Genomic DNA, 27808 nt, shown 5'->3' with positions numbered 1-27808 from the left:
TAATAAAAATAAATGATTAAATTGAGTGATCAATACTGTAAGTAAATCTGGAGTTCAAGATTAAGATACACAGTGTAAAAATTATGTAAATTTTTATTTTAATAACTGCAGCTCATAGAAGTAAAATCAACCCATGATAATAACACATCCAATCAATGTTATGTTAATTCCTGCATGAGGGAAGAAACAACTGTACAGATAAAATATTCCTCTATAGCAACAACCAAGGACCAAGAATTGAAGCATACTTGTTAAAGGGAGAATCGCTTTGTATAAACATCAAATGGTTCACTTGCTGTGAGTTGTGGTTCCTGCATTCACAAAAGGAAAACCGGATTAAGATTAACTTCACTTGACGCGAATCAAAAAATGAAGTAATGCTCAAATATATACGCAACCATATTAGAACCTTAAGAAAATAGCATCGGCGAAGAGGTTAACCATTCTAAACAGTTGCAAGCACATGCTACTTAGATTTATACATTACAAGCACATGCTGCTTAGATTTATACGCGATTTCAACCCATTTACTTACCAAAAGGTTGATAACTTGATATATATATTTTACATCTCACAATAAAATGTGTAAAATTTTAGCTAAACAATAATTAGAAAGAATCCCAAAGTGTACAATTTGAAGCATACAACTTACGAAAATCACTTTATTCAACAAAATTAGATTGTTACTTATATCTCAAATTATACTATTTTTAATTTTAATATTCTTATAAAAGGAGAAAAAGTGGTCCTTGTCACCCTGGCCCGTCATGTTAAAACCTGATAAAAAAAATTTTTACCTGTTTTGACCCATTACCAATCTGCTCATTTACTTCGTCTAGTTGAATAATGACCAAGACAAAAATAACGGAAGAGTAACATACCTGTCTCAAACCACCAATACCAAGACTACCTCCGGTCAAAAGCATACCAAGGAGTGATGTCACAGCGCCACCACCACCACTTGAACCACCTACATCAGTTTGACGAATGGTGGTTCTCATTGATGTCAGCATATCACCGTATGTTGTACCATGACCACGTTCAATTGCTTGTATGAATGAAAATGTCATTGCTCCAGTTGAAGTCACCTTCGACAGAGACTGCATATGCAAATTCATCATATTAGAACATATTAAGTAACAATAGCATTCTGTAATTCTCATTAGAAGTGGCAAGATGGTTTAGTTAATATGTCAAAATGGGTTCAGCTGCAATGGGTCAATTTCATTACTGACAAAACATCCGGTGCTGTCAAGCTGGCTTTCCCACAAACATTTTTGCAGATTATTAAAAAAAGTTCTATAGTAAATCATTATATTTATCAAGATCGCAACACACAAAAACTGTGACAATATTGATTTAAATCTTTCCATAAAACAATTTAGGAGGTTGTATGCATTCAGTATTAACTTATGTTCACCCGTTTTATTTAGCAATTCAATTTAAAATTGACCCATCTGAAATCAAATACAACCCAAATTTGACCCATTCACACGTAAATGGGTAGAAATTGCCACCTCTAAATTGTTAGATAAACAAAACATTAGAAATTACAGCTGTATCAGCAGAAGTTTGATCATCATCGCAGCCACTGAAGGAGATAACTTCCCCTCCGTTTGTCCCCTTAAATATTCCCGATGGAGGGCTATGATCCTCCCATACATACCTCCCACTCCTACATCAAATCAATACAACATTTAAATTAAAAAAACATGAAAAATAAAAAAAAATGTCCAAAATGGTAAAACTTTAGCATTGTAATAATACCCATCCATTCTACAAAGGAATGGTAAATCAAGCATAGTCCCACTATGACAGGCATCAACAATGGCATGAAGCCTAACACCATGAGGCATAGGTTTAACTATAGTTGCGTTTATCTCGTCATCAACAATCATTCCTTGAGTTTCGAAATCTAACGGACACAGTGTCTCGTCGAATCCGTCAATCTCGTCACCGGTGTAGTTTCTCTGTTGAGAACCATGTCCTGAAAAATGGAACACTAAAGAATCTCCAGGCTCACAACCTTGTATTAGCCAATGCATTGCCATTCTTATGTTATGTTTTGTTGGAGTTCGGTAACGATCAGTTTCCTCTTCTGGAATATCAGTGAAACGGATATTAGCCTATAACAGTTGGAAGATATTTACAGAAAGTTGTAAGGTTTTCCCTGTTCGGGTTACCCGGGAAGGGCGAGTAATCCGACCCCATACTCTAGTGTACGCAGCCCATCAGGAATACTCCCTGGCTGTTTCCAACCCTTCCCTGGCCACCCCAAGAATTGAACCAGAGACCTCTTGCAAGGATCTCAGGGCCCCAACCACTTGGGCTACCTTGCGATGGTTATTTACAGAATGAAAGGTATTTGTTGGTCCCTTAATAACAACAGGAGTATTGTAGAGGGGGGGTGAATACAATTCTTTTCTTAATTAACTAGTCAGTTAATCACGTTTAGTATTTTGTAGTAAATAATATAGAGTCACAGGTAATTTTCAACTGTTATTCTTTATTGATTAAATCAGAAAGAATCACAACTATCCTTGGCGGAAATGATAGTTGGTTGATACAGATTACCTAGATTATAGCTAAGAGACAAACTAAAGCTATTACACGGTTTGGACTCTAACAAATAAACCCACACCACTAGTTTTTACAATAGTGGATACAACAATATATATAGTAGTTCTATTAACCGTGTAATTAATCTATTGTCCACTAGTACATTGGATGCCTTGTACTTGTGGGGACAATTGTGTCAGAAGGCGTGCTCTCCTTCTTTCCTCTTAGGTAGCTATTTGCTGGAACACACCAATTCGGTTTGGCACTACCATTTGATTTAAACAAATGGAATGTTGTGTTCCCTAGGTATGAATAAAGTATAACACATGTCTGCACATGCGTTCCACTTCTGCATTCCCACGTGGTCTTGTAAGGTCACTTGTCAGCCGCCGACTCCTGTCCTTTTCTGTTCAACTTTGTCTTTGACTTCTGTTGAATAGTGCGTTGATGTAGACCACTCTGGGAAACTACCATGCTTGTAATGGAGCATGGCTGTCTTGTGTTGTATGCTGATATCCAGACTTACTGGTCCTTCATATGCTGAGTCACTCGATATTCTTGATTTGCTGGGTGCACATCCTATGCTGATTCGAAGAATACATTTCTACCTTGTGCTGATAGACTAGGCAGCATACTAAACACTCGACACAGCTATACTAGCTGACTATACATAAACAAACGTGTGCTGGCTGCACATAACACTTTAGTGCAAATAAATATTGTTTTGTCATAATTAAATCTTTAATTATTTTGGGGACTCAACAATCTCCCCCTATTTGATGATGACAAAACCTATGACTTGAAGAGAAAACACTAAAGCCAGCACTTAGGGACCTAGAGAGAGTAGACAGTAAATTCGTCCCTTTAAGTTTGTTTTGGGATCTTTTGATGAGTTATCTATATCTTATAATTTGATATGATTTTGAAGATAAACTCACTTTACTTACATTACATCAGATATATACAATAATTACAAGATAATTCATAAAAAAAAGGTAAATTACAAAGATACAAGTTAAGCACATAGGAGACTATCTATCTTTATCCCTTTCTCTTTCTCTTTCTTCATCAGATAGCTCCTCTTGTTTAATCTTCCAGGCTTCAGGGAACAGGAGAGGTAATTCAGCAGGGTCAAAAACAGGGATGGAAGGAGGTAGAACAATTCGGCTTCTCCCAGTTGGTCCTTCACCAGTAGGTTGCTTCCCTTTAGGCTTTTGAGCAAGAAATTCATCAACATCAACTACTGGTGCATTCCCAAACTTAGTTGCCTTCTTGAACAGCTGTTGGAGTTCAGTCTTAAGAGCACTCTTGATAGCACTCTCACCTTTACCAATGAAATACTCCAAGATTTCTATCCATTCACTGAATCCAAGAGTTCTTAAGTCATCAAAACTAATCCTTTCTTGAACATTGTTCTCCCTGACAACATTAAAAGCCCTTTTTGTCCCCCTGTTTACCTTGATAATTCTGCAGGGATTAGATCTTCTATTCATCACATTACCATACCTGCTCTTATAGTAAGTATCAGGAAACTCAATATTGTGATCAGGTACTACAGGAGCAGTGGTAGGTACTTTCTCAGCAGTTTCTATCTTATCAAAAACCTTATCCTGTTCTTTGACAATGGCTCTGGCTAGTTTGAGGGACTCAGCCTGTTGCTTTCTGTCAGCAGCCAATCTGTCTTCAATATCCTGAAGCCTTGAACGTTCAGCAAGTTCAGCATCAGCAGCTTCTCTGGCTTCCCTTTCAGCAGCTAAACCCATCAGATAATCATCATAAGAAATGTTCAGGGATCTTACTGCTTCAACCATCTTTCTACCCTCTTCAGTACTAAGGGCAGCACAATACTCCCTTATATCCATACCCAGCTGGAGAGCATCTTCAAAATGAATTCTTTCATCAGTAGTGGAGAGCCTGAGACCACTGTTATTCAAGTACACCCTAATGTCAACGCCAAAGGTTAGTGCAGCAATATAGTGTGGCTGATCAAGAGGGTGATGCATCAGCCTGACTTGACGAATTCTTTCATTAAGTTCAATTTGTCTTTGTTCAAGCAACTCTGGAACAGTGATCTGAAGTCTGTAGGCATCTCTTTCATCTGGGTTCATTTTTCTGATGTTCGGCTCACCATGGGTTACTGAGTCATCTTCCCAAGTGATATGTTTGTCATGAACCCTTGGGGAAGATGGAGGATACATAGATGATTCATAGCTGCCAGATGAACTAACTGGATGCTGATTGACCCGGTTATCCTGTGTTCTGTCAAAGTAAACTTAAATCTGGGGAGGAAGAGGAGATAGAACAAATGTTTGGCCGTCTCTTCCCCAGACTGTGAAGTGAGCAGGATCAACCGTTTCATCACCTACTTGTTTAGCACCCAGCTCAACCGACTTTGCTGGGTCTTCAACACTTGTACTACCCAGCAGCACACTTCTGGCTGGGTCTTCTATCACAGCACTCCTTGCTGTGTCTTCAATGCCAGCTGACTGATTAGTATCAGCTGGCTCAACCACATCAGTACCTTCATCAGCTGCCTCGAATAGGGGTCCTTTCCTCAGGGGCTGATTGTCCCTAGGAGCAGATTTCACCCTGTATTTGTCAATAGGCCTGGGTTCAGCTGATGGTTCATGTGTCGATACTGGTTGAATAGGAGGCAGGTAAGGAACAATAGCAAGATGCTCCCCCTGTCTAATAACATCATCATCATTAAGGATGATTGTTTCTGCTGGCTGTTTTTGTTGTGTAGCTGGCTGAGCAGCAGATGCTGGTTGAGGAGTAGAGCTGGGTTCTAACATAGCATCAACCCATTTCATGAAAATATCAGCTCTAACTCCACCAGTTGACTCAGTAGAATCAAGGTAATCCTTCATCTCAGCAGGAGTCATGTTCCTGATTCTTTCTGCTCTCTGTGCATACAGCTTTGCCCTCTGTTTGTCGTATTTGACCATGAACTTGGCATTTCTTTTTCTTGCCTCTTTTCTGTGTTTATCAAAGGCAGTCAGGTCATCATCGACTTCCATTGCTTTTGGACTCAGCCATCTTCTGTGCATAATCTTACGACGTTTAAGTTCAGCAAAAGCCTCAAACTTGGCATTGAAGGCATCATCTAGTTCCTGCTGTCGCTTTTGATGTCTCTCTAACTTCCTCTTCATTTTACGTTCAATAGATTGAGACAGCACAAAAGCTTCAGCTACAGCCATATCAGAAACATCACTGGGCTTACTGCCAGAACCAATATCATCCACTGGTGTGGCAGACACACTGGGTTGAGTACCACCAGTTGCCTGTGCACCACCAGCTTCAGTATGAGCGTTGCTGGGCTTAGGGCCAGTGTCTTGACCATCACCATCACCATCTCCATCTCTCCTGGGTTGTTTAGGAGCCTTTTCATGTTCATGCTCCCCCTCAGACTGTTTTCTCTTTTTAGATTTCTTTTGAGACTTTTTCTCCCCCTTTTTGTCATCAGCACGGGCAGTAATAGAAGGGGAGACAGTAGCATCAAGATCACTGTCTGACTGAGGAGCAGAGAAGGCAAAATTGTTCCACTCAGCAACCTCTGGAGTAAGATGGGCACCAGGATCCACACCAAATTGTCGTAGCAGAAGATTGGAGGATCTAACTTCATTCCTGGCTACACCCATAGCCATTTGTTCAACGATGGCCCGAACATCACCTTGCAAAGCAGCCATTCGTTGCATGTTTTCAACCATCTGAACATAGGCAGCAGCAGGAATCATGTTAGCCATTTGAGCTTCCTGCGATTCCAATCTCTCGTGTAACACCCTGTTCTCCTCATTTAAGAAAGTATTTCTGCGGTTAGCAGCATCCAAATCAGCTTGGAGTCGGGTGATATTTTCACAGTACTCCTTGTGAGAGATAATTCGCCTTTGAAGCTCCTCTTCATCTTCGTGGTGCTTTGTGATTGCTTCGACTGCCACATCAGCAAAAGCACACACCTGCTGGAGTTTAAGATCAATAGGAGTTGTAACAGCCTCTCCAGCAGATCTGACAGCAGCAGAGACACTATCAACAATAGCTCTGCGAATAGTTTCCTCCAAATTTGGTGTGATCCCTTGCAGTGTCTTATAGACAGCAAAGGTGGAAATATCAGCAACCTCATCTGCATTGAACTTTAAGTATGCAGAGGTTGAAGGTTGGTCAGCACAAGCTAACAGAGGAGTATCACCGTGGGGTGGTGGAGATGGAAGGTCAGGAGCTGACTCATCATCATGATCACCATCGTTTTTACCTTCGCCCGAAGGCTTAGAACCACTGATATCCTTGTCAGCATTACTATCAGCATTGTCATCAGTAAGATCCACTGGTTTGTCTTTGGAACCAGTCACGTTATCATGAGTGACTGGTTCGCCCTTACCAGTACCTTCATCAGCATCCTCATCAGAAGAAGATGAGGAGGAAGAAGCTGAGGAAGAAGAAGGTACTGGCGAATCAGGGACATTTTGCATAACACACTTACCAGTAGTAGGATCGATGACAAACTTGAGAGGCCTCCATGTACCAGGAAATGGCGAAGCAGCTGGAGCCATACCAAAAACATGATAGTAAGGCTGTTCATTGATTTGCTCCAGCAGGGCTATCCTCTCATAAATTTCTTCTCTAGCTGGTCTATCAAGCTGAGATAATAGCTCAACCATCTCTTCACGAGGTAATCTGCTGGCTGAGACTATCGCAGATTCGGGATCAATGGTCAGCTGATCGACCAGCATAGCAATCTTGGGAGAAATTGAAGCTCCCTTGAAAATGAAGTTAGGAACAACTTCATCTGGATCTGGTACCTGCACAACATATGGCTTTGTTTCCTCAGTAACAGAAGGCTTAGTCGAATCAGTAGTTGTGTCAGCAGAGGTACCAGCATCCTTAACATCAGCAATTGGTTCAGTAGCAACCAAAATCGGACCAATAGGATGACGAACTGCCGATTCTGTAAGAACTTGACGTTCCATAGAAGAAGAATCAGAAGAATCAGCAGGCTCATCAGACATTAATGCAGAGTCCACTCTTGGCTGGGTGACAGGTTCATCAAGAAGAACATCCTTGACAATATTGTCAATAACCTTCTCAAGAACAGGAGGTTCTTCCATGATAACATCTTCCACACCAGCAGCAGAATCAACAGTACTAGCATCAGCACCACCAGTAACAGAATCAGTGGCGCCAACACCAGTAGCAGAGGCAGCAATATCACCAGTAGGAATAACAACATCTTTATTTTGCTCCCCCTCTGCCTGTTCATCTACCCTGCTAAGAACTGAAACAATAGAACAAGTTATGTTAGCAACTGTAGAACCAAATAAATTTGACTCAACAATTGCATCTGTTTTTGGTCTCTGGGGACAGACTTGTGATTTGGTCAGCCCTTCGAATGAGACAGAAGAAGGTGTCTGTAAGTACAGCGGTGACTCTGCTGACTCATTGGCAACACATGTTGACCCAGATAGTGTAAGAGATCTGGCTGGTAATGATGTAGGAGTGCGACTCTTAACAGTATCCGAGTAACATACTGGCTGTGCAGTCACCTGAGCTGGTTCAACACGATGAAGACCCAGCTCAAGCCTGCTTTGGGGGTCAGTTATGTTCTCTGCTGGTTGTACTGTCAGCAGAGAGTATTGCAATAAGTTCATTTCAGAAAAATGTGGAAGTGCCTGGTTAGACGAGTATGGGTTGCTACTCTTCTTGACACCAGTTTTAAAACCAGTCAGCTTGGGAGCCAAGGTTATACCGTTAACTCCCTCAACATTTTTCAAGTCAGCAGTTAAAAAATTTTCAAATAAGTTAGATTGTTCTGCTGTTTGGTCTAGAAACGCACCAGGTTCCATAGCTACATCCTTTGCAGGAGCAGCAGCTGAGACTGGTGCAATCTCCCCTGTGGTTCGCTTGGAGCCAGCTTTAGCACGCTTAGGTTTGCCTGTTACCAAGAAATAGATGAGCAACGGATTCCAACACTAGAAATGGGTAGTCAGTATATAAGACTAGGGCTGTTCTTTATGATTAGAGAGCACTAGATTCTAATACAACTACTGCTTTACCAGTATATGAGACGGTGGCTGTACTAGTTGAGGTAGCTGGCTGCTTCCTTCGCGTTGCTGGCTTTCGCTGAGGACCCTCCCCCTCAGCTGGTGCAGAACCAGAGGCAGTCGATTGGGTGGCTCCACGACGAGCAGCGAGATACTCGTTCATTGCTGGTGTCAACTCAGCATATGGAGCAGCAGGTACATCCTTTGGCATACCCCCTTGTTTTACTGGGACCTCAAATGATTGATCAGCAATTTGCTGATAAGCTTCACCCAGTTCACTTTCAAATACCAGGCTTAAGAATCGTGGAAATGGAATCAAGTTGGTTCTTACTCTAGCAGTCACCATTTCCCTTAGCCTCAAATAAATTTCAAGGGCGTAATCGATGTTCCTGTTGAACAACAACCCATGACCAAGCTTGAGCTCAAAATCTGAGCATTGGTCAAAGCTTCCTGACTTTTGACTCATGCACTGAGTCATCAACCCAAAGAAGTAGTACCACAGAGGTGGCATATGCTTTCTCAACGGTGTATGTGCCACTGGTCCAGCAAACCCAATGGTCTCCAACACCTCCCTTCTTAATTCGTCACTAGTAGGTGAAGCAACAAATGGTCCACCGGGCAATTGAAGAGCACGTCTAATAGCTTCGACGGTGACAGAGCAATTTAGGGTTTCAGTCACCATGCCACGAATACATGGAACGTTGCCGGGAGTGATGGCAACAGTGGCAGTATACCAAAATCGTGCCAAACAGGCAGCATAGAATCGGGAAGGTACACCGGTGATGGCTCTTGCCAGAGGTGATTGACGGATGTATTCGATGAGGGCCTCATACCCTTTGTTAACCTTCGATTTGGGAATAGAGAGGGCATGTGCAGCATTGCCTCTAGATAGGCGAATCAGTGAGTGATCAGGTGCATTGGGAGCCCTAATCAGGTTGGGGTGGAGATTGAACAGTGGTCCTTGAACGACGTGTTCTTGAACCACCGGTTCCTCCGGTGCCGGTGCCGGTTGTGGGGCAGGTTGTGGTTCGACTGTTTGAGGTTGTTGTTGCTGTTGTTCCTCTTGCTGGCTTGCAGCACGTGGTGATTGCTGTTGTTGTTCTGCCATTGATGAGTGTAGGATGAAGATTTGAAGATTGAAAAGATTTTGAGAGTAAAGGTGTGTGTATTTTGAAAAATGAATAACCGAAGGTTATTTTGTAAGATGAAACACACTTTTATCCGTTGTGAGTGGGTGAAAAAGTGCAGGAGAGAGAAAATTACTGTCATCTGCAGGCGCGTGGGCAGATGTGACAGACTGGCACGTTTTCAAAGGGAGACAGACGGTTGACATGACATTTATACGGCTTAAACACTCATTACTCCCATACAGCATTAAATGCATCAGATTTTATTTCAAACAAATTGATTTAAAACCTCAAAAATAATTTTTTTTTTTTTTTGTATGAAATACAAAATACTTTTGTTACATTTAATATGTCATGAATTTAATTTAAATCATTGGAAGTAAATGAGTTTCCAGTTTTAAGGAATCATTAAATTTGGAGAGCTATTTATTATTTCATTTAAAACATTTAAGTAACCAAAATATAAAAGACCTTGCTGTGCTGGTTGTTTGACATGTAGGCAGTAAGTAAATAAATGTGACTTACTGGTTTGCCCTACACGTTATAGAGCCAGCACACCAACAAAAGTTGTCTTTTATTTAAAGCTCAAGCATACCCAGCTCAGAGATGAGATAGTTAAAACGTTTCTCATCTAATGGCTTTGTAAATAGGTCTGCTAATTGCTGGTCTGTAGAAATAAAATGTAACTCAACATCACCCTTTTGAACATGATCCCTTATGAAATGATACCGAACATCGATGTGCTTAGTCCTTGAGTGCATCACAGGATTGTTGGTGATAGCAATTGCACTGGTGTTGTCACAGTAGATTGGAGTTTTTGTAACATGAACACCATAGTCCTTTAGCTGGCTTTGCATCCATAGTACTTGAGCAGTACAACTACCAGCAGAGACATATTCTGCTTCAGCAGTGGATGTGGACACAGTATTTTGCTTTTTGCTTGTCCAGCTGACTAGCCTACTACCCAGTAACTGGCACCCACCAGTAGTACTTTTCCTGTCTATTTTACACCCTGCAAAGTCAGCATCTGAATACCCAATTAGTTCAAAATCCTGGTCTTTGGGATACCAAAGACCACGTTTAGCAGTACCTTTTAGGTATCTGAATATTCTTTTTACTGCCAGCAAGTGTGACTCTTTAGGATCAGCTTGATATCTGGCACAGAGACATGTGGCGAACATAATATCTGGTCTGCTGGATGTGAGATAAAGTAGGGATCCAATCATACCTCTATATTCAGTGATATTGACTGGTTCACCATTTGGATCAGCATCTATTTTAATGGATGCTGCCATTGGAGTCCCTATGTCTTTTAAACAGGTCAGACCAAATTTCTTTAACATATCTTTGATATATTTATCTTGACTTATGAATATTCCATCATCAAGTTGTTTGATCTGCAATCCTAAAAAGTATTGCAGATCTCTTTGTAAACTCATTTCATATGCCTTTGACATACGTTTTGAAAAATCTTGACAATGTTTTTCATTTTTAGAACCATAAATAATATCATCCACATATATCTGTACCAACAAGAGATCACCATCTATCTCTTTTGAGAATAGAGTGGTATCAATTGTTCCAACTTTAAAACCTATACCAGTGAGATACACATGAAGTGTCTCATACCATGCTCTTGGAGCCTGTTTAAGGCCATAAAGAGCTTTGTCTAACTTGTAGACATGGTCTGGATATTTACTGCTTACAAAACCAGGAGGCTGTTTGACATAAACTTCTTCTTGCAGCTTCCCATTCAGAAATGCAGATTTAACATCCATCTGAAATACTCTAAAGTTCATCCTAGCAGCATATGCTAAGAACAATCTGATAGCTTCCATCCTAGCCACTGGTGCATAAGTTTCCCCATAATCCAATCCTTCTTCCTGTCTAAACCCTTGAGCAACCAATCTTGCTTTGTTTCTGATAACGACACCATCTTCATCCATCTTGTTTTTAAACACCCACTTAGTACCAATGATCTTCTTTGTCTTATCCTCAGGTTCAGGTACCAATGTCCACACTTTGTTCCTATCAAACTGAGTAATTTCTTCTTGCATTGAACCAACCCAGCTAGGATCTAGAAGTGCTTCCTCAGGACACGTGGGCTCAATGGTAGACACAAAATTAACATGCATACAAAAGTTACTGGTAGCATGCCTCCGTGTTTTAACACCACTCGCAAGATTACCAATAATCTGCTCAATCGGATGCTCCCTTGTCCATTTGGTGTTATGAACAGGTGAGCTGGTTGTAGAACACATAGCATCTTGATCATCAGCTGGTTCAGATGAGTGAGCAGCAACAGAAGGTTGCTGATCAATATCAGTAGAATCAGTACCAGCTTGTGATCTCTCAGAACCAGCAGACCTAGGCTCAAGTTGCAGCACTTCAGTAGAGCCAGTAGGTCCACTTGGTTTAGACACAGATGGAACAGAATGTTCCATTTCATCATCAGAGAACCCAGCAGCATGGATTGGTGAGGGTTGTGCTGCTGGCTCTTCATCATCAAGAGCTTGCTGAGTAGGCTCTTCAAACAGTAACACTTCATCTTCACGATCAGTAGATGAAGTAGAGGCAGTTTCATCGAATGTAACATTAATGGATTCTTCAAAACAACCTCTTCTTTTGTTGTAGACCCTATATGCCTTTGACATGTTGGAATATCCAAGGAATATACCTTCATCAGCTTTAGCATCGAATTTGCCCAGCTGATCCCTATTATTTAGAATGTAACAGGGAGTGCCAAATACATGAAGAAATGAAATTGAGGGTCTTCTTCCTTTGAGAACTTCATAAGCAGTTTTCTGATGTCTTTTCACAATAAGAGATCTATTCTGGGTAAAACAGGCAGTATTCACAGCTTCTGCCCAGTAGGAATTCTTCAACCCAGACTCAGCCAACATAGATCTTGCTGCTTCAATGAGAGTTCTGTTTCTTCTTTCTGCAACACCATTTTGTTGAGGTGTTCTCACAGCAGAGAAATTTTGGGAAAGACCTTTGTCAGCACAAAATTCTTCTAATGTAGCATTTCTGAATTCTGTACCATGATCACTTCTTAGTTGCTTCACCAGTTGCCCATTCAAAAGCTCCATTCTTTTGATAAAATTGATGATTTCATCAGCAGCTTCACTCTTTTGCCTTAGAAAGAACACCCAAGTGTATCTCGAGTATTCATCAACAATAACCAGTGTATACTTCTTCCCACTACAGCTGGCCACATTCACTGGACCAAATAGATCCATATGAAGTAAGTGAAATGGTTTCTCAACAGATGAGATTTGCTTTGATTTGAACGAGGCATGGTGATGTTTCCCCTTTTCACAACCAGGACACAATCTGTCCTTCACATAAGACATTGTGGGTAGCCCAGACACCAAACTTCTACTGGATAATTTGTGAATATCTTTGAAGTTGAGATGTGAGAGTCTCTTGTGCCATAACCACTTCAGGTTGTCTGCTGCCTTCGAATAGAAACAAGTATCAGTTGTTGTGACTGCTGTGTTCATGTCAATTTGATACATGTTTTCATGACGTTTTGCAGTCAGCAGTGGCTTCCCTGTCTTATCAAAAATAGTACCAATTTTCTTTCTGAATTGGACTATCTTATTCTTGCTTGTCAGTTGGCTTATGCTGAGTAAGTTATGTTTAAGCCCAACTACATATGCAACATTTGAGAACGTGACATTCCCATTTGTCAAAGTACCAAAACCCTTTGTGTAACCCAACGAATTATCTCCATACGAAACAACTGGACCATCCTTTTCCTGATAGTCCATCAGCAGGGACTTACTTCCGGTCATATGTCTCGAACAACCACTGTCGAGATACCAGATTTGCTTGTTTTGAATGCCCTGCACAATAACTTAGAGATTAGTTCTTTTTGGGAACCCATCCAAGGATGGGTTCTGAAGGAGTCACCTTTGATGACTTCTTCTTTTCTACTGGCTTGCTAGAAGAAGCAGCAGATGGGGTTTGGGTTTGAGTACACTGGTTAGCCAGGTGAGCTTTGCTGCCACATTTGTAGCATTTTCTCACTTTTGGCTTTTGTGGCTGGTCATGCACAGATCTAATAAGGGCAGTAGGATCGGGTCGACTTTTAGTTACTGCCTCAATTAGCTGGTCAAGCTTGGCTGTCATTATCTCAGTGATAGACAGCTCATCAGTCGAGTCAATTTTTGCTTTTCCCTTATGGGCAGCTTTCCTTTTGGAACCAGTACCATGACCATGGCGAACTGTCTTTTCTTTATCATTTGACAAATTAGCGTGGGAAGTTGCTGGCTTGTCTTCTGATGCTGATGAACCAGTAGGTATCTTAACTGCTGCCTTAGATTTGCCAGTATTTCGTTTCACTGGCTTGTCTGCAGCTACTGGGTGACCAGTAGATTGGTCATCAGCTGGCTTATGTAACATCCCGCGTTTTTCCGTTAAATTATTTTAACGCCCGTCTTTTTCTTTTTAAATAATACCCTTCGTATCTAGATTCGTATCCTTGTTAAGTAACATTTTAAATATTCTCGTTATCGGATTATAACGTCTCCCGTACTCCCGTGTAATTTAAAATATTCGTTCGGTTAACTCTCGCACCCGATTACAAACTAAAGGGACTAGTTTTGCCAAAAAGACAAAGAGGTGACTAGCACTTTGACTAGTCAACCTCCTCCCCATATTTCTTTTATTTTCTTTTCCATTTTCTTCTCATACTTCTCCATTTTCTTTCAATCTTTCAAAAAGCAATTCATCATCTAATTTTGATTTAGGAAGCTCACAACAAATCCGACTACATATTCTTGATCCTCGTTTCATCCTCTTCGATTTGATACCAACCTCATCCATTTTGGGTAACTTTCTAAAATCACTAATTTTATGTGTTCTTGAGATTTTTGAGTTATAAAGTTGTTAATTAGTGTCTATGGCTCATTGTGATGTCGTGTATGTAAATTGTATGCTCGATTCGTTGTTTTTGGTGTAACTAGTTCAATATGAAAATTACTTGCTAAATCCTTGATTTTGGATGATCAAATGTTGTTAGATTGTTAAAGTGCATGTTTTAAAAGTGTTACTAGTATCATTAGCTTCGGTTTGATGTATAGGTTGATTAAGGAAACTCCAAGAACATGATTAATGATTTTGTGAACTTGGATTAGGGTTTGATAAGCTTTACATGAACTTTTGATGCGTCAAATGCTATGAGATATTGTTGTTAAGTGTTTTGTTGCAATGTGTGTTTGATTACCTTCGAAACGGCATAACATACATGTAAATTGGTTGCCCGAATCATAAAATGCGTTTTTGGAACTTGAACTTAGATTATGAATGTTTAATTTCGGTTTTTGGTTGTTATAAGTGCAAGTTTGATTGATGATATGTGTTTAGTTGCATTCCTCGTCAAAATACCTTTCCAACGATGTATGATAGGCGTTATAAGTGTTTACGGGTCAAGAGTTGTGTTTGAATTGGTTTTGGCTCGTGCATATTTGTGGAAAACAGAAACAGACCTGTACAGGGGGTGGCGCGGCGCGCCCCTTACCCGCGCGGCGCGCAGAATAGGCTGGACAGATTCTGACCTCCTTGTCCAATTACACGCGAAATGTTTGACTAGCTACCGACCTCCGATTCACAAGAAACTTGTTCTAATATACTTATATATGAATATTTAGCATAGAAAAATAGTCCGGGACCCGACCCGAACATGTTGACTTTTTCGTTGACTTTGACCCGACCAAGTTTGACTTTTTGTCAAACTTAACCAATTAATTACGCAATCTTCCTAACATGCTTTTATACTTGTATCTTGCATGAAACTTGACAATTTGCTTCACATGCTACATAATCGAGTCGTGTCGAGCCATAGGACTAATTGAACATCTTTGACCTATCGCGTTTACCGTTATTGATACAACCTATATGTTTAGGTCGAGACTAGCTTTGTCTTTGCACGCGTTTACTTGTCGAAGTACTTTATTAACTCTTGCACTCAAGGTGAGATCATAGTCCCACTTTTTCAATCACTTTTATTCTTTACATCGTGGGCTGAGAAACACATACATTTCATACTTATTTACTTATCATGCTTTTACATTGTGAACAAATACGAATACAAAGATGCATACGAGTTTGAACAAAAGTCCTCAATCCAATTATCATTAGTTCCACTTGCAGGGTGTAAGTGTAAGCGTGTAATTATGTTGTGTGGCCATACGGGTTTAACAAACCCTCATTCAGACGGTTCGCTACCGTTAGTGAATGAAATATAATTTCAACAATGTATAGTGTAAGTTCTAACACTAAATTCAAAATTCAGAGGGAAGATTCGGTTAAGCCTTGATAATTGGGTGCTCGTGATACAAATACTATTTTGGAATGTGAACGATTCTGGTTGAACAATTCTTAAAGAACCTTGTGGTTCAATACAATTTACTTACTAAACCTATGATTTCACCAACGTTTTCGTTGACAGATTCTTCTATGTTTTCTCAGGTTTTGAATGCTTAGTGATACATGCTTCCGCACTCTTTTGATACTTGCTTGGATGTCGAGTATACATGCATACATGGAGCGTCTTTTGGATACTTTTAAATTGTGTCGCATAAGTTTCATTTGTACTTAAAACTTGGCATCGTAACTTGTGGTGGAACTATTCTTGTAAAACGTGAACAACCTTTACATTTGAAATGAATGCGACATATCTTTTGGTCAAACGTTGTTTTAAAGACTTATGACCACGTAACGGGACCTAAGTAGACGGCGCCGTCAATGACGATTTGTCGGGGTCGCTACAGTTGGTATCAGAGCCTTGGTTGTAGGGATTTAGAGTTCATTTGTGTCCACCCCGAGTCATAGGGTACATAGGTGAATCTAGACTACAACCGGCATATAGACTGCAGTAGGAATTACTTGACTATTTGTGCATTTATACTCGAACTCTTCTATCATATCTAACTCGTATTCGATCTTGATCTTATGTTGATAAATTTTGTTGACGCGCCACCTTGACTTTATGAAGAAGTGTTAAATGCACATGAGAATCAGGGTAATATAATTTCCGGGATTATATTACGGTGATTCACATGGACGTTTCGACATTATGACATAAAGAATTTAGGGCGAGTCAAGGAAAATTTTCTCTCTATCCTTATTCCATACTCCGGTTAGTATTGTTGAAAATACTAACCAACGATATTCTTGTGTCTTGAAGGAACAATGGCTCCTCGTCGTGTACGCCGCAATGAAACTCCCGAACAAGCTCTCGAACGGATGATAACTACCGCCGTAGATGCGGCCATGGCCGGTCACTCATCCAACAACAATAATAATAACAACAACAACAACAACAACAACAATGGAGCCGGAAACTCAAACGAGGGATGTTCCTATAAAGCTTTCATGGGGTGCAAACCTCACACTTTTGATGGAACCGGGGGACCGGTCGTGCTCACCCGATGGTTTGAGCAAACGGAAGCCGTCTTTAGCATAAGCGGTTGTCGGGACCAAGACAAGGTCAAATACTCCACTCACACTTTCTCCGGAATTGCTCTAACATGGTGGAACACCTATGTTCAATCGGTGGGTACCGATGAAGCTCATGCCCTCTCTTGGGCCGATCTAAAGGAAAAGATGATTGTTGAATATTTTCCGCGCGAAGAAACCCGAAAGCTTGAGGAAGAACTAAGAGCTTTGAAAGCGGTCGGAAACGATCTTAAAGCTTATAATCAACGCTTCGCCGAACTATCCTTGATGTGTCCTAATCTTGTTAACCCCGAATCTCAAAGGATTGAGCTCTACATGCTCGGTCTTCCAAAAAGCATCAAACAAGGGGTGATGTCATCCAAACCCACTACTCATCAAGCCGCTATGAACATGGCTCGCCAACTAATTGAAACGGTTGACGAAATCGTAGTTCCGGCACCTAAGGCCGAGGATAAATCGGGCGGCAACAAAAGAAAGTGGGAACCCTCCCAATCAAGCAACAACAACTTTACTAAGAAGCTTTACACCTCCGATGGCAAGAGGGGTTATACCGGACACCTACCGTATTGTAACGAGTGCTACAAACATCATTTAGGCGAATGTGGCAAACCATTTTGCTTGAAGTGTCAAAGAAGTGGCCATGTAGCCCACGATTGTAGGAATACCGCTTCCGTCGCTCAAAAGGAGCACAATGCACCCAAGACGGGTGTTTGTTTTGAATGTGGCCAACCGGGTCATTTTAGGAGTGCGTGCCCAAATAAGAAAATCAACCCCAACGCACGCCGTTAAACTTTCAACATCAACGCCTAGGATGCCCGAGACGACGATGGACTAGTCACGGGTATGTTTCTTCTCGAAATTCTCACGTTTCATGTTTATTCGATTCGGTTACCGTTAGACATTTTATAAACAAGTCTTTGACTCGTGCTCTTTACATTCCACTTTTTCCCCTAGATACTACTTAGACGATTTAAGTGACCAACGGAAAATATTGTGTGCCTATAAATTTTATTGGAGGATATACGTTAAGACTTTTGACTTGACACCTATAGAACTAGGGAGCTCGAAACCTATTCGTAAAAAAAAAAAAAAAAAAAAAAAAAAAAAAAAATTTGTTTCCCCATCATCTTGTATAGATTATTGTGAACTGAGTAATTTTCGGTTGGAAAACCGATACCCTCTCCCTCGCATCCATGACCTCATGATTTCTTGCATGAGTCCCGTGTGTATTCCAAAACGACCTCCGTTCCGGTTATCATCAATTGGGGGTTAAGTGAGACGATGTCTCCTAAGCCATTTCCGAACTCGCAACGTTAGTTGTAAATCTCTCTTAGTACCGTTTGATTTATTTAGGACTCCGTCCGTATTCATGAACCTCCTAAATCACGTATGCAACTTATCTAGACAAATCTGTTATCGTATTTATAGATGACGTCTTAACTTATTTAAGTAAAGAAGGAAAACGAACAACATCACCATCGTACGCTCGAACTTTTGAGAAAAGAGCAACTTTATACCAAATTCTCCGAGTGAGAATTTCTGTTGAACGAAGTCCAATTTTCTAGACCATAATGTTAATGGTCAAGGCATTACAATCAATCTCGAAATCAAGCCACATGTAATCAGGAAACTCTCCCCACTCAGACTTGTATTCGTAAAATCTTAGATCTCGTCTGTTATTACCGAAGATTCATTTCTGACTTTTCTCGTGTTACACGACTTTTAAACTCGTTAACTCACTAAGGAAAAACTATAAACCTCTACGTGCCCGAATCTTGAGCGTGATTCTTCACACCAACATTTCTAGTTAAATTCGTTATTTTGCACGAAGAAGTCAAATACTAAATTGTGGATCCGATCAATTTTGCACGAAGAGGTATGTACCACACTACATACCTCTGATATTTCACCATTACCGTCTGATATTACTGGAATTTAAGATAACACACAATCCAACGATACTTCACTCTTCTTTGACTTAACGCCCTTGTATTTCTGATAATCGGTCAACTATTATTTAACCCCGAACTATACAACTACGTGTACTACCTCGTTTCTCTTTCAGACTTCAACTTTTGACAACTAGAGGCACGTTATGGCAACCTCGAGATGTAAGCTCATCCTATTCAAAGTTCTCATTTCGCTCCTATCTTTATCGCTCGCACTTCCGTATAAGGAAACACTTGTGACATATCTCAATGGATAGAAAAACTCTTCATATTACATTAGTATTCACCACGAGGGTGAATAGTCCTAACGAACATTTTTGAGCCTTAACTAACTTGTTCAAACATATCTTAAGGAATTCTTTTTCTAATATGGTGTACCATTGCCAATGCCAATTACCTCGGGTCAAAATACTCGTATCGCTTCTAGTTTTGCAAGAAACCTTGGGAAACCGCTTAGACATGAGTACCGCGTACCACCCACAAACAGACGAACCGAACAAACGAACGATTTACGTCTTCAAAAGACATGTTTCAAACTTGCATGGTCGCTTTTAGTAGATCCCTCTTACAACAGTAGTTACCACTCGTGTGTTCACACGCACTTTCCGAAACCCTATATGACCGCTAATGTCATACCCCTATTCGTTGGACCAAAGCATGTGGCAAACAAAACACCGAATCTTAACTCATCCAAGAAAACAACAATTGAGATAATCCAAGTCCGAGAAGGGCTCGAGACAACCCATTGTCGCCAGAAGAGTTATACCAAACTTAGAGGAGAACCTCACAAATCCCAGTGTGTAACCGCGTAATATTGAGAACCCGCACCTTGGAAGGGTGTAATCCGTTTCGGGAATCAGGGAAAGTTAAACCCGCGACATGTTAACCCTTTTGAAACCTTGGGGCGTATTGGAACCGCTCCCTACCGTTTAGAACTTCCGACTCAATTAAGTTTCCGTTTACCCTACATTTCGTGTAACAAACTTAGAAACGTGTCCTGCGGAACAGGAACGTGCAATCCTGCTGGATACATCAACTATCGATGACAAACTTCTCTTCATAGGAAAACCAGTTGAAACTGGGGAACGTAAAAACCGAACCTTAATGCAACGTAGAACCATGACTATCCAAATTCATGAGAACCCTCAAGAACGTACTTTCACTGATTCATAGCATTGACAACGTAAAGTCTCGAGTAAGAGATATCGACTACTACTTCCAACTAAATTTCGGGACGAAATTTCTTTTGAGTTGTGGATAATGTAACATCCCGCGTTTTTCCGTTAAATTATTTTAACGCCCGTCTTTTTCTTTTTAAATAATACCCTTCGTATCTAGATTCGTATCCTTGTTAAGTAACATTTTAAATATTCTCGTTATCGGATTATAACGTCTCCCGTACTCCCGTGTAATTTAAAATATTCGTTCGGTTAACTCTCGCACCCGATTACAAACTAAAGGGACTAGTTTTGCCAAAAAGACAAAGAGGTGACTAGCACTTTGACTAGTCAACCTCCTCCCCATATTTCTTTTATTTTCTTTTCCATTTTCTTCTCATACTTCTCCATTTTCTTTCAATCTTTCAAAAAGCAATTCATCATCTAATTTTGATTTAGGAAGCTCACAACAAATCCGACTACATATTCTTGATCCTCGTTTCATCCTCTTCGATTTGATACCAACCTCATCCATTTTGGGTAACTTTCTAAAATCACTAATTTTATGTGTTCTTGAGATTTTTGAGTTATAAAGTTGTTAATTAGTGTCTATGGCTCATTGTGATGTCGTGTATGTAAATTGTATGCTCGATTCGTTGTTTTTGGTGTAACTAGTTCAATATGAAAATTACTTGCTAAATCCTTGATTTTGGATGATCAAATGTTGTTAGATTGTTAAAGTGCATGTTTTAAAAGTGTTACTAGTATCATTAGCTTCGGTTTGATGTATAGGTTGATTAAGGAAACTCCAAGAACATGATTAATGATTTTGTGAACTTGGATTAGGGTTTGATAAGCTTTACATGAACTTTTGATGCGTCAAATGCTATGAGATATTGTTGTTAAGTGTTTTGTTGCAATGTGTGTTTGATTACCTTCGAAACGGCATAACATACATGTAAATTGGTTGCCCGAATCATAAAATGCGTTTTTGGAACTTGAACTTAGATTATGAATGTTTAATTTCGGTTTTTGGTTGTTATAAGTGCAAGTTTGATTGATGATATGTGTTTAGTTGCATTCCTCGTCAAAATACCTTTCCAACGATGTATGATAGGCGTTATAAGTGTTTACGGGTCAAGAGTTGTGTTTGAATTGGTTTTGGCTCGTGCATATTTGTGGAAAACAGAAACAGACCTGTACAGGGGGTGGCGCGGCGCGCCCCTTACCCGCGCGGCGCGCAGAATAGGCTGGACAGATTCTGACCTCCTTGTCCAATTACACGCGAAATGTTTGACTAGCTACCGACCTCCGATTCACAAGAAACTTGTTCTAATATACTTATATATGAATATTTAGCATAGAAAAATAGTCCGGGACCCGACCCGAACATGTTGACTTTTTCGTTGACTTTGACCCGACCAAGTTTGACTTTTTGTCAAACTTAACCAATTAATTACGCAATCTTCCTAACATGCTTTTATACTTGTATCTTGCATGAAACTTGACAATTTGCTTCACATGCTACATAATCGAGTCGTGTCGAGCCATAGGACTAATTGAACATCTTTGACCTATCGCGTTTACCGTTATTGATACAACCTATATGTTTAGGTCGAGACTAGCTTTGTCTTTGCACGCGTTTACTTGTCGAAGTACTTTATTAACTCTTGCACTCAAGGTGAGATCATAGTCCCACTTTTTCAATCACTTTTATTCTTTACATCGTGGGCTGAGAAACACATACATTTCATACTTATTTACTTATCATGCTTTTACATTGTGAACAAATACGAATACAAAGATGCATACGAGTTTGAACAAAAGTCCTCAATCCAATTATCATTAGTTCCACTTGCAGGGTGTAAGTGTAAGCGTGTAATTATGTTGTGTGGCCATACGGGTTTAACAAACCCTCATTCAGACGGTTCGCTACCGTTAGTGAATGAAATATAATTTCAACAATGTATAGTGTAAGTTCTAACACTAAATTCAAAATTCAGAGGGAAGATTCGGTTAAGCCTTGATAATTGGGTGCTCGTGATACAAATACTATTTTGGAATGTGAACGATTCTGGTTGAACAATTCTTAAAGAACCTTGTGGTTCAATACAATTTACTTACTAAACCTATGATTTCACCAACGTTTTCGTTGACAGATTCTTCTATGTTTTCTCAGGTTTTGAATGCTTAGTGATACATGCTTCCGCACTCTTTTGATACTTGCTTGGATGTCGAGTATACATGCATACATGGAGCGTCTTTTGGATACTTTTAAATTGTGTCGCATAAGTTTCATTTGTACTTAAAACTTGGCATCGTAACTTGTGGTGGAACTATTCTTGTAAAACGTGAACAACCTTTACATTTGAAATGAATGCGACATATCTTTTGGTCAAACGTTGTTTTAAAGACTTATGACCACGTAACGGGACCTAAGTAGACGGCGCCGTCAATGACGATTTGTCGGGGTCGCTACAGCTTAGCACTGGTAGAACTCGAACACGAAGGGGAATCAGTTGGTTTAACTTTTCTCAAATTGTTTTCAGTGATTTCCCTTTTAATACGTCTTTCTTTCGGAGTCATGTAGTGGATGCTTGAGGGGTCAGTAGTCTCATCAATTGAGTTACTGGCTTCTCTTGCTCTAACTTCATCCTCCAAAATTTCTTTCATGGCAGGTGGTGGGGACACAGTAGGTCTAACAAATTTGTTTGTCACAACCTTTTTACCTTCAACTATCTTGGCAAAAGTATTTGGCAAGACAGCTTCAGGATCAGTTTCAAGAATCGGGTCCATGAAAGTAACTTCTGCAATAGCAGCAGCAGCAGCATAGTCACCAGCAAAGAAGGCTTGAACTTGGGCAGGCACCTGCTCGTTAACACATTTAGCTGTGCGTTGAGCAGATGTGCACCATGAAGCAACAACTCTTTTGAGATTGTCCAACTGGGTCTTGACTTCTGCTGCCTCAACGTGAAGAGTTTCTAAAGCAAAGTTTTGTTTTTCAAGTTTGGAAATTGTATCTTTTAAGATCTTAATTTCATCATTTTTGCCTTTGAGTTTTTCATTTAAAGATTTGTTATTAGATTTCAAACTCTCTTCACGTTTGCAGCTTCTGCATAAATCAATTCTTAGGTAGTCAAACATTTCAGCTTTTTCATCATCAGTATAAGTTCGAAAATTATCAACCTTATACATCATTTCAGTTTTCCATTGAGGAGAATCTCTGTTTTGATCAGCTTCCCTCATATCAGCCAAAAACGTACTACCACCATCATCCTCATCAGACTCCTCTACCTCTTTGGCCATCAAACACAGCTTCTTACCAGTAGCATAACCAGCACCATCATCATCAGTATCACTATCAGAAGATGAGGACGTGCTGGCTTCATCCCAGTCATGATGTTCAGCAACTAGAACCTTTTCTGGCTGTTTACCCTTCTTGTCAGTCTTTGCACTTTCCTTCATCTGAGCTTTCATAGCTTTGTACTTGTTTTTGTACTTATCAGCTTTTGAGAAAGAGTTAGCATGTGACGTGGAAGGTTTCTTGGACATGCATTCAGCAGCAAAATGTCCAACCTTCCCACAATTAAAGCACTCAGATTTAGGACCCTTGACTGACTTGCTGTTGTACCTAGCATTTGGCTTTTTGCTCCCTTTGTATGACTTGCTGGTTCTACTACGATTGAACCTTTTGAACTGCCTAGCCAGCAGAGCCATACCTTCAGCAAACCCTTCTACATCACTTTCATCTGTACTGCTTTCTTCAGACCCAGTACCATTTTCCTCAACACTATCAGCTGACTCTTGTTCTGCCAGTAACTTTTGAACCAGTAAAGCTTTTTGAGCTTTCTTCCATTTAGCAGCAGCAATAAGAGCAGCATCATCATTTTTAGATGATTTTGAAGTGGTGGGGGCAGACCTAAAGTTTTCTTTCATGTTAAGTTCAAACTTGGCTTCTGCCTTCTCATGATTCCAAAGGGAACTGTAGAGAGAAGACAGGTTAAAGTTCTTTAGGGTCTGTGTGGTTCTTAATGGGTCAGTAACAGGTTTCCATTTACATGGCAGTGCATCAATGAATTTGTTCACTTGTTCAAATTCAGTGTAGGTTACATTTAAAGTGGTCAGGTCTGCTATCAAAGAGTTAAACCTAATGAAGGTTTGCTTAAGGGTTTCATTCTTATAGGCAAAGAACATTTCATATTCTCTTTTAAGAGCAATCATCCTGTTCTGCCTAACTTCTCCCATACCCTCATAGGTGACATCTAGGTAGTCAAGCATAAGCTTAGCATTTTCTTTTCCCTTGATCAGTTTGAACAGTGGGTTAGGCAAAGTTATGGCTAACAGGGTTCTGATTTTAGGGTCAAGACCAACTCGACGTTTATCCTCATCATCCCATCTAGAGGGAGTGAGAATAACCTCTCTGCCAGGGATGGCAGGAGTGTCAGCTGTTGCTGGTGCACTACCAACTGTCTCAGTGGGAACAAAAGGGCCATCTTTGGCAATTCCAGGCATGAGTGAATCCACAGACTCGAGATGGAGCATGAACCTTGCCTTCCAGGTTTCATACTCATCTTCATCAAACTTAGGTGGTCTGTTAGACGAGCCATTCTCAAGGTAAGCTGAGTTTGAATACGAAGCCATAAGAGAATTCAGATCCAAGATATTAATTATCAAGACTGAAGCTCTGATACCAGTTGTTGGTCCCTTAATAACAACAGGAGTATTGTAGAGGGGGGGTGAATACAATTCTTTTCTTAATTAACTAGTCAGTTAATCACGTTTAGTATTCTGTAGTAAATAATATAGAGTCACAGGTAATTTTCAACTGTTATTCTTTATTGATTAAATCAGAAAGAATCACAACTATCCTTGGCGGAAATGATAGTTGGTTGATACAGATTACCTAGATTATAGCTAAGAGACAAACTAAAGCTATTACACGGTTTGGACTCTAACAAATAAACCCACACCACTAGTTTTTACAATAGTGGATACAACAATATATATAGTAGTTCTATTAACCGTGTAATTAATCTATTGTCCACTAGTACATTGGATGCCTTGTACTTGTGGGGACAATTGTGTCAGAAGGCGTGCTCTCCTTCTTTCCTCTTAGGTAGCTATTTGCTGGAACACACCAATTCGGTTTGGCACTACCATTTGATTTAAACAAATGGAATGTTGTGTTCCCTAGGTATGAATAAAGTATAACACATGTCTGCACATGCGTTCCACTTCTGCATTCCCACGTGGTCTTGTAAGGTCACTTGTCAGCCGCCGACTCCTGTCCTTTTCTGTTCAACTTTGTCTTTGACTTCTGTTGAATAGTGCGTTGATGTAGACCACTCTGGGAAACTACCATGCTTGTAATGGAGCATGGCTGTCTTGTGTTGTATGCTGATATCCAGACTTACTGGTCCTTCATATGCTGAGTCACTCGATATTCTTGATTTGCTGGGTGCACATCCTGTGCTGATTCGAAGAATACATTTCTACCTTGTGCTGATAGACTAGGCAGCATACTAAACACTCGACACAGCTATACTAGCTGACTATACATAAACAAACGTGTGCTGGCTGCACATAACACTTTAGTGCAAATAAATATTGTTTTGTCATAATTAAATCCTTAATTATTTTGGGGACTCAACAGTATTCACATTACATTCTGCGTGTCAACGTTGACCTTTTTGAAGGCCAATTTTTTAACTTAATTTGGGTGTGTTTGGCCAACGAGCTTCTTGAAGCTTACGAGAACTTAAACTTATTTTTTTTCATAAGCTCATGCTAGTAGCCTAATTTGGGTGACATAATTTTCGGATCTTGTGAAAAAATAAGCTCTAAAAAATAGGCTAGTTGAACTAGCTTATACAATAAGCTCCTAGCTTATGAAATGAAAAACTTCCTATTTACCTTTTATATGATAATCTATTACATATTTTATTATCCTTTTTAGTTAATTTACCGCTATAAGCTCCAGGTTCAGCTAGTTTTTGACAAACACTTGTAAAAAAATAAAGAGCTTCCAGCTTCTAAAATAAGCGTCAGCTATAAGCTCCAGCTAGTTATGCCAAACACACCCTTATTATAAAAATAAATTGTGGCGAGCTTGACTACATGCTTTTTTCCTTTTTTGTATATAGTTTTTGGTTGATGATCTTAACCCTAGAAATGTTCGTTTTCTAAGAATTATTTATCTCCCCAGCCGCACAATGAGCATAAGGCAAACTTCTTATAGTGTTACTCAACTTTATGTTAGATTCTTGATCACTTTTACGAAATAAACGTTTACTTTTAGACGTTTGTACACCTCTTTACGATCTATAAAGTATCAATTTCCTCCACTGATCAACCAATGACTAAAAAAAATATATCATTTTGAACTTTGAAGTTTATTTTTCACAATCTTTCATTTTCATCACCAATATTTCATTAATTAATACTCCGTACTAACCTGATAAAAGAAGAAATCAACTTCCATTCTCATCATCAAAAATTTAAGTTTTATCTGGTCTAAATAATTATAATTTTTTTATATACAGATTGTAATTTAGTTAATAACTCTACCAAGTACTTCACTAGCCCCTAACAATTGGTAAAATAAAATTAAGGATATACTCATATACACAAAATTAAATTAAAATAAATAATTAAATAATAATAAATTGTAAAATCTGCAACAACAAAAAAAAAATATTACCGGTGAGCATGAGAATAGATGATTCTGGAAACCTAAACTTATTAATCAACAAATACTTCATACATTTTGCATCATTAATGCAACCTTTAAGCTCATGTTTAGTTTTCTTATACGATATACCACAGATCACCGCTCTCTTTTTCCCGTTGACCGATGGTGTTTGACCAAACGACGGCAAATGATTGTACGGAGACGGTGGCGCGTGGTAGTTGTAGGTGGAAGGAGTGGCATGAGATTGCTGATGTGGCAACGGCGGTGGTAGACTACGTGGATCAGCAACACGTGTAATTGCTTGACAAATGGCGCATCTGATTGACCTAGCTCCGGCCGGCAGTTGTAGTGGTGTACGGCAGTTTGAACAGTCAACGAGCATCAACATTTTTTCCGGTTAAATTAATTTCCCGGTGAATGTAGAATTCCGGTATATATAAGAGAGGTTGGTTATAAGTCTTGACTTGTGTGACGACATATATAAAGGCTGCGAAATGCCAATTGGAAGAAATGATTATTTTTAAAATAATATCTATACAATGCTACCTTGTGGTTAAATGTATTAACAAAAGGTATTTCTAATACAGTATTTTTTTAAGGCTAATGACAATACATTTTGATTAGAGATGTCTCGATTTGTTTTGGGGTATTTTAGTTTATTTAGTTCGATTTTATTTGATTCTAAATTTTTTCAGAGAAAGATGAAAATGAAAAGCAAATTCAAATTTAAAATCGAAAACGAAAATCGAACTTAAGTTAGTTCAATTTCGGTTGAAATCTCTAGGGATCTTTTCAATATATATATATATATATATATATATAT

The 27808-nt window shown here is 39.6% G+C and overlaps 1 protein-coding gene across 1 annotated transcript; it reads right to left on the bottom strand.

Moving 5' to 3' along the window:
* On the bottom strand, positions 1 to 27458 carry LOC139893005 (metacaspase-1-like). The gene is made up of 5 exons (XM_071876135.1): positions 26995 to 27458; positions 1768 to 2098; positions 1555 to 1675; positions 882 to 1100; positions 1 to 311 (listed from the first exon to the last, which is right to left on the bottom strand). The coding sequence occupies exons 1-5, from the start codon at positions 27371 to 27373 to the stop codon at positions 252 to 254; spliced, it is 1110 nt and encodes a 369-aa protein (XP_071732236.1). The 5' UTR covers positions 27374 to 27458; the 3' UTR covers positions 1 to 251.
* Positions 27459 to 27808: the final 350 nt, after the last annotated feature.

Source organism: Rutidosis leptorrhynchoides, chromosome 2, assembly GCF_046630445.1.
Source record: "Rutidosis leptorrhynchoides isolate AG116_Rl617_1_P2 chromosome 2, CSIRO_AGI_Rlap_v1, whole genome shotgun sequence".
Classification (NCBI taxonomy): Eukaryota; Viridiplantae; Streptophyta; class Magnoliopsida; order Asterales; family Asteraceae; genus Rutidosis; species Rutidosis leptorrhynchoides.
This window is presented reverse-complemented; position numbering and strand designations above follow the sequence as displayed.

Coding starts and splice junctions, on each gene's coding strand:
- LOC139893005 (XM_071876135.1), bottom strand. CDS start 27,373: ATGTTGATGCTCGTTGACTGTTCAAACTGCCGTACACCACTACAACTG. Junction 1,676..1,767: donor TTCCTTTGTAGAATGGATGG/GTATTATTACAA, acceptor GATTTGATGTAG/GAGTGGGAGGTATGTATGGG. Junction 312..881: donor GTATTGGTGGTTTGAGACAG/GTATGTTACTCT, acceptor TTGTGAATGCAG/GAACCACAACTCACAGCAAG.